The 7,366-nt window shown below is 40.5% G+C and overlaps 1 protein-coding gene across 1 annotated transcript in view; it reads left to right on the plus strand.

Moving 5' to 3' along the window:
* The window catches only part of LOC100954154 (calcium-binding mitochondrial carrier protein SCaMC-1), a 47,217-nt gene that overhangs the window by 10,453 nt on the left and 29,398 nt on the right, over window positions 1-7,366 (plus strand). The window contains exon 2 of the mRNA XM_003784090.3: window positions 5,547-5,673. Coding sequence (XP_003784138.1) covers window positions 5,547-5,673 — 127 coding nt within the window. The remainder of the gene's footprint in view (window positions 1-5,546; window positions 5,674-7,366) is intronic.

Here is a 7,366-nt window from a genome sequence, read left to right on the forward strand (position 1 = left end):
GTCATCTGGGAATATACCTAATAAAGGAATTGCAGGGTCAAATGGCAGGTCTATTTTTAGTTCTCTAAGTGTTTTCTAGATGTCTTTCCAAAAGGAACGTATTAGTTTACATTCTCACCAGCAGTGTAGGAGTGTTCCCTTTTCTCCACATCCACGCCAGCATCTCTGGTTTTGGGATTTTGTGATACGGGCTTATCTCACTGGATATCTTGATATTTCAAAAAGACCAAATTTAGAGTTTTGATTTTGGAAGGTTTGTCAAATATCAAAGGTAAAACATTTGTTCAAACAAGATTTTAAGCCAAAAGATTCTAAAGGAAATACATAGTCAACTGGATCACATGCAAATTCCTTCATAAATTTCCCTTTTAAAGGCCTTGAGCCTTATTTAACCTGCACAGACAATCTACAAACATTCTAAACCTGGATTGCCCTGCCTATCACTTTCTTAAATAGCCATTCTGTTTCAGGACGGAATTTACCACACAAGATTCTTTTCTTATACAATGCCATTTTCCTTTCTGGCTAATTTCTCTTACTCTTAAAAAAACCACTTTTCACAAAACAGGATCACAGTTTACTATGAAGTTAATTATTTGGTTGGCTAAATAATTCTTTTGATAATTAGAAGGTTTAATAGGCAAGAATCGTGTTCTTTGACAAAGACTCAGTTTCCCAAACAATTTCAGCAACCAAATTATTACATTTTACAAATGAGAGACATTTTATGGACTATAGCATTGATACAGGATTTTCTCATCCAGGGCTGGATAGGACCCCCATTTTTTAGGCCCAGGTGAGCTCAGAAATCAGACCCCCATCCTTAGGCCCAAACAAGCTGTGCCCTGAAAGCTACACCCTCTGAACTCCAGCAAGACCACAAACAAAGCAGTCTGAAACTTTTTTTTTTTGGGTGGCTCCATTAGGGAGCACACACCCTAATTCCCTCCCTAGACAAAAACTGCAAAGACCTAACAACCTTGCCCCAGGAGAGGGAATACTTTGATTCATTTGTTAAAACATTCAGCTTGTAAAGGTGCTTTTCCATCTACCAAGTCCTGGCCCAAATTTCTCTTAGGGCCAATATTTACCCCCAGACAAAGGATCCATGCAGGAGACCTCCAACTTGGGCCTCCTACCCCCTACCAGAAGCTCTGGCACTCTCCACTCCCTCTGCATGCCCCTTTCTCCAACAAAATCCCATTTTATCACTGATCTGTGGCCTGTGGGCTTACTTCTCAAATCCCTGAGACCAAGGACTCACCAAAGAAATTCCAGTAACCAAACCACAACATAGGCATCATTTCTGGTGTCTTTTTATTGTCCTCCCTAGGTCTCACATGGCCCTGTGGCAACAAAAGTAGCCACCATGGGCTAGACCTGTGTCTAAGACAGAAAACCCTGAATATTCAGTTTCTTTCTGAATATCCAGGGGGCAAAGTTGGAGCAGGGAAGTCTTGCCCTGTGAAGTGGGGGGTGTGTGTGTGTGTGCGCCCGCACGCGCGTGCAACCTTACCTATTGTTATCAATCTCAGTCAGTCTCCAAGTTCTTACATGCACACAATTCCAATTCCAACATTTCCTAACATGGGCAGCCTTGATTTCCCACTCAAACTGCTACTTAGCTATAGAAGGTGAACCTACAGTCCCCTAGGCCCTGTGAGGGGAGGTCGGAATCTCACCCTTAGTGTCCAGTCTCAGTCACATCATACTCACACTCTCTCATACACCTCTTAGCAGTCCTGCCAGCAATCTAATGCCCAGAGGTTGATTGGACCCCGTTTCTGCCCAAATAGTGGGAATCCCAGATCGATGATACATTGCCTTAGATGTCTCCTGGTGCAGGTGCCAGTTCCTGCATGCCACTTCCTCCCAGTGTTTGACTCCTTGGAAACCTGCTGAGGGGGTCCTTTCTCTCCCCAGTGGAGGTGTTCACACAGGGAATCCAAGCTGCTTCCCTGGGACACTCAGTCGTTCAGGTCGCCCAGGCTGATTAGGGCCCCTGTGTGGTTGTCCAGAGAGTTGGCAGCAACTGCCAGGTGCGTCTGAGTTGCTTTCTCCTTGGGTGGTCTTGTTCCTGGTCAGGAAACCAAAAATGTTGAAGGAAGACGAACCAATGAAGAAAAAGAACATCTAAACACCATGTTTGCAAGAGGAAGGGCTTTATTTCAGTCAGCAGAGCAAATGGCATAGAAGAATTCAAAATGGCTGCACTCCCAGTTGGGCTTTTTAATTCCTAAAAAAACCTAATGTGTTTCTCCTTTTAACAGTAACTGCTCTTTATGATTATTTAAAGCCATTCTTGTATTTAGATTCATAAGCATGACTTGTGTTTACTTATTTGATATAAACTAGGCTTTCATAAGAAATTCTGGATTATGCCATAAACAATTTCAATCTTTTGGAACATATTTCTTCCTTATCAAAACAAAATTTTTTGCAAATCTGTATTTTGTAAGAGGTGGCATGAAACCACATAAACAGATGACTGATGAGGGCTCACATATGAAGACCCAGAGAGAGCTGGGTACAGTGGCTCTTGCCTGCAATCCCAGTCTTTGGAAGGCTGAGGTGGAAGGATTGCTTAAGGCTAGGGGTTCAAGATAAGGTTGGGCAACATAGAAAGATCCCCTCTCTACAAAAAATAAAAAAATTAGCGAGGTGTGGTGATGTGTGCCTGTAGTCCCAGCTACTCTGGAGGCTAAAGCATGAGGCTTGCTTGAACCAGGAATTTGAGGGTGTAGTGAGCTACGATCATGCCACTATACTCCAGCCTGGGTAACAGAGTGAGACCCTGTGTCTTAAAAATAAACAAAATTAAAACAAACAAGCATCTCTGGAGAGCTCACCGCCAACCACACAGAACAGTGTATTTCCTTCTTTTTTTGTTTTTTGAGACAACGTCTCACTATGTTGCCCTTGGTAGAATGCTGTGGTGTCACAGCTCACGGCAACCTTCAACTCTTGGGCTCAAGCCATTCTCTTGCCTCAGCCTCCCAAGTAGTTGTGACTATAGGTGCCCGCCACAACGCCTGGCTATTTTTTGTTGCAGTTATTGTTGTTTAGTTGGCCGGGGCTGGGTTCGAACCCGCCACTGCTGGTGTGTGTGGGTGGCACCATAACTACTGTGCTTATGGGTGCTGCACCTTTTTTGGGGGGGATTCATTGAGGGTACAAGATTTGTTAGGTAAAGTCCCTCTTATAATTGTATCTTGCCCCCAAAAGGTGTGTCACACACTGAGACCCCACCCGCCTCCCTCCTTCCCTCTCTCTGCTAGAACAGTGCATTTCTGAGGAATACTGTTGTGGCTTTTCTCAGGTGACAGTCATACCTATAGGAAATCTGATAGTTCTGATGTGAGGTCGTTTCTCACAGGTCTCCAGCTTCCCTAGGATGAAACTCATTTATACAGACAGAATTCAAGTGATCAAAAAATAATATAGACATCATGTAGTGTTAAGATACAAAAGATAGAACTTTTTATTGTGATAACCAGTTGAATTTATGAATAATGTTTTGTTTTGCTTTTTGCTATGAAAGCTGAGAGACTGAATATACAATAGATAATGTCCAAACCATAAGTAGAAATAGAACTTTGACCCACAACCTGGAGCAATCTGCTAAGGAAGCCAGCCCCTTCTCTACAATAAACAGACCAGAAAAATAATTTGTTACGTCAGACATCCAGGAAGGCAGATTGCTATCTCTGGTGACAATGTAGGAAGCTGAGCAATAATGTCTGGACAATCAGCCCCGAAGGACCTGGACTTGATCAGTAACTGACAGCTTCCTTAATTTTTGTCTCATGTGCAATTTAGGACCAACCAAGGAAAGCTAAATATGCAGCCCTAACCAGTTGCATCGGGTACCCCACTCCATTTAGCCAGACTGCAGCTTCCCCATGCCAACAGCTTCCAATGAGGATACATGTGAAGCCTTCCCCTTTTCTCACTGTATAGCTTCCCTAATCCTGTGTCTGCCTTTGAATCTCTGTCAGCGTGCAAGCAATGGAGTCTGATTCCTTTGCTGAGGATAAATAGCCTTTGCTTTTCTCATTTGGTTGGTCTTCATTTATTTCCATAGCAGAATATATGAAAAAATTCAAAAGAGGAAACCCTAGACTTTCAGACTACACTAGTCCCCCTTATTCAGGATGTGTTTCAAGACCCCCAGTGGATGCTCGAAACCAAACATTATATGCACTATATGTTTTTGGACCTAGACAGCTACTAAGTGAGTAACAGGTTAGTAGCTTAGACAGGGTGGATGCATGGGATGAAGGGATGATTCACCTCCCAGGCAGGACAGAGCAGGATGGCGCGAGATGTCATTATGATACTCAGCATGGCATAGGTATGAATAGTTTATTTCTAGAATTTTTCCATTCATTATTTTTGGGCCATGGGTGACCACAGGTAAAGGAAACTGCAAAAAAGTGAAACTGCAGATAAGGGGGGACTACTGTATCATTAGAGTCATGAGGTGATTGTAACTCTAGTAGTATTTATTTGCTTTAAGAAAGGTTGCATAAATACGGTTAAAAACATTGAGTTGTGCAAAGGTAGAGCCAGGAATGTCCTATAACTCGTTAACTGCCAAAATGACAGCTATTCCCTGGTCGCTGCCATTGACTAAAATACAAACGTCTTGAATGAACCTTTGTTGATCCCTTCCGTGTTTTGTTTTCTGCGTCATCACTTTTGGCTCTTTGTCTCTTTCCTTCAACTTTTTTGCTTAATTTTTTTCTGACTTCTTGAGATTGAAGTGTGCCTCAATGACTGATCATGGATTTCTGGTCTGTCTTTGTTTTCATTTATACATTTAAAACATAAATCTTCCTCTGAGCGTAGGTTTAGTTGCAGCTCACAAGTTTCAGACCTGTCTCTCTGAGTCTAGAGCTTGGAAGTCTGATCATTTACCATCCCACCACCATGTGGCATGATTGCCCCAGAACAGGATGACAGTCAGAACAATACAATTTCTAAGTTTGGGGTGGGTGGTTGTGATTATCTTAACAGGTAGAAAGTTATATTTTGGGTGGTGGTGTGAGAGGTCTTATATATAATATCAAATTTTGTAAAGTCTAATTTCTCTCTTTAAATCAGTGACCTCTACTGATAGAAATGGACAGTATGATAGGACAGTTTTTTATAAAAATCATCTTCAGGAAAAAATTATTTAATTTTGGAAATCAAAGGGAAAATACTATTTTAGACATTTGAATGTCAAGTGTTGTCTTCTATCTTGGGAGTTTTAAATTACATGTCAAGAAATTTAACATTAAGCTAAAAAGACTGGGTTTTATAGAAATCAGTGCATCATTTTTCTAATTCAAATTATAGCACAATACCTGGAATCTTTCTTTGCAGTGGTAGAATTAATTTTATTGTAGACCTTTATCATAAGTAAAAATGATATATCTGGCTAAGAATTTGTACTTTAGTTTTGTATGACAGTAGCCAATCTGCTTGAAGTATGTGTGCAAGTAATTTAGTGCTTTAGCCTGTACCGGCAATAAATTATCTCTATCTTTTTTCCTTTTTAGAAAATTTTTACTACTGGAGATATCAACAAAGATGGAAAGCTGGATTTTGAAGAATTTATGAAGTACCTTAAAGACCATGAGAAGAAAATGAAATTGGCATTTAAGAGTTTAGACAAAAATAATGATGGTGTGTCTTTCTTTTCTATTCATGACCAGCTATGTAGAAGTACTTCTCATGCTTCCAAGAGTCTAAAACAATGCATAGTCTCTCATTTTTGAGATGATAATTATTCCTTGTGTTAATACTTGTTTTTCATATTGTTAGCAATATGAATTTTATGTAGAGTGAAGAAAACTTCAATATAGCTTTGCCTACTGAATTATAAAACTGTGGGTAGGGCCTGTTGTAAAATGTTAACTGTGGAACATTGTGTTACTTTCACTAAAGCTATGGGTTAAAAGTAATACGTATGTTCTCTTGGCTTCTGGGTAAGAGATTTATTTTTATCTATAGGCATAAGTATTGTGGATTACAAAATTTAAGAAGATTTCAAGTTATCTTGTATTTGACAGTCATTTTGAAGAATTAATTTAGAGAAGATACTATTTGATACTGAAAATTAGAAAAAATTAGCATATTATCATTTTAGTATGTTCCTTCTGATTGGGACTTTGGTTTCTCTATTCAAATGAATAGTTCGAAATTTGTCTCAAAGTTTAGAGTTTGTTTTCTGTTGCTATAACAGAAGACCACAGACTGAGTAATTTATGAAGAAAGGAAATTTATTTCTTAACAGTTCTGGAGGTGGGGAAGTTCAAAGTTGGTGGGGTGCATCTGGTGAGGGCCGTTGAATTACGTCAGGACACACTGGGAGGCCTGACAGGGTGGGACAGAGCTAATGTGCTGCTTCGGATCTCTCTTCCTCTTCTATAAAGCCACCAGTCCCACAATGAGGGCTCCACTGACAACCTTATCTAATCCTAATTACCTCCCAAAGGCCCCTATCTCCAAATTCATCAATATGTAAATTAGGAGATGAGGTTTCAACACAAACAACCCATTCAAACTATAGAAGAGTTAGAGTTCCAGCTAGGGAGGGCAAATAGTAAGGCCCTGGAAGAAAGGGAGTCATGAAGAGGGAATCTGTAACAATTTAATACAGCCCCCAAACCCCTCCCTGTGTCTGATTAGTCAGAGCCATTCCGTGGACAGACTCATTATTCAAGAAACAAGTTTAGTAGATGGAGAGAAAATAGGGTTCATATCAGTGGTTGGCAAACTGTTTTGTAGAAGTCCAGGTACTATTTTGGCTTTGTGGGCTAGGCAGCCTCAGTTGTAGATATCATCTTTCTTCCGTGATACCTCAAAAGCAGCCAGGGACAAAATGTAAATGAATGAGCATGGCAGCATTCCAATAAAATTTTATTTAGAAAGACAGTCAGCAGGTCTTGTTTGACCTAACGATTAGAGTTTGCAAGCTCTTCGTTTATGATGACTTTGAACTAAAGTTAAATTCAAAGCAAGTTTTTCCACACATACAAACAACTAAATCCTTTGAGTGATTTTGATGATTATTGAAGTCTGTAACTCTCAGCTAGGAAGTTTTGAGTTTGTGGTAGAGAGTAGTATGATATTTCTGGAACATTCGTTGCCTCTAATAACTTTGTTTTATATGCCTCCGAGTCTAGCCTTAGTCTAATCTTTGAGCAAAATTGACTTCTTGCAATCAGCTTTCCTTCTTCCTTGCAAACTTTCCTCCCAACTTGGACCCCCCCACAGTTCAAGCGCAGAGAAGAATCTGTCTGGGTGGGGGCGGCGCCTGTGGCTCAAAGAAGTAGGGCACGAGCCCCATATGCCAAAGGGGGCAAGTTCAAACCCA

This window comes from Otolemur garnettii, unplaced genomic scaffold (genome assembly GCF_000181295.1).
Source record: "Otolemur garnettii isolate 467f Iridium unplaced genomic scaffold, OtoGar3 scaffold00010, whole genome shotgun sequence".
NCBI lineage: Eukaryota > Metazoa > Chordata > Mammalia > Primates > Galagidae > Otolemur > Otolemur garnettii.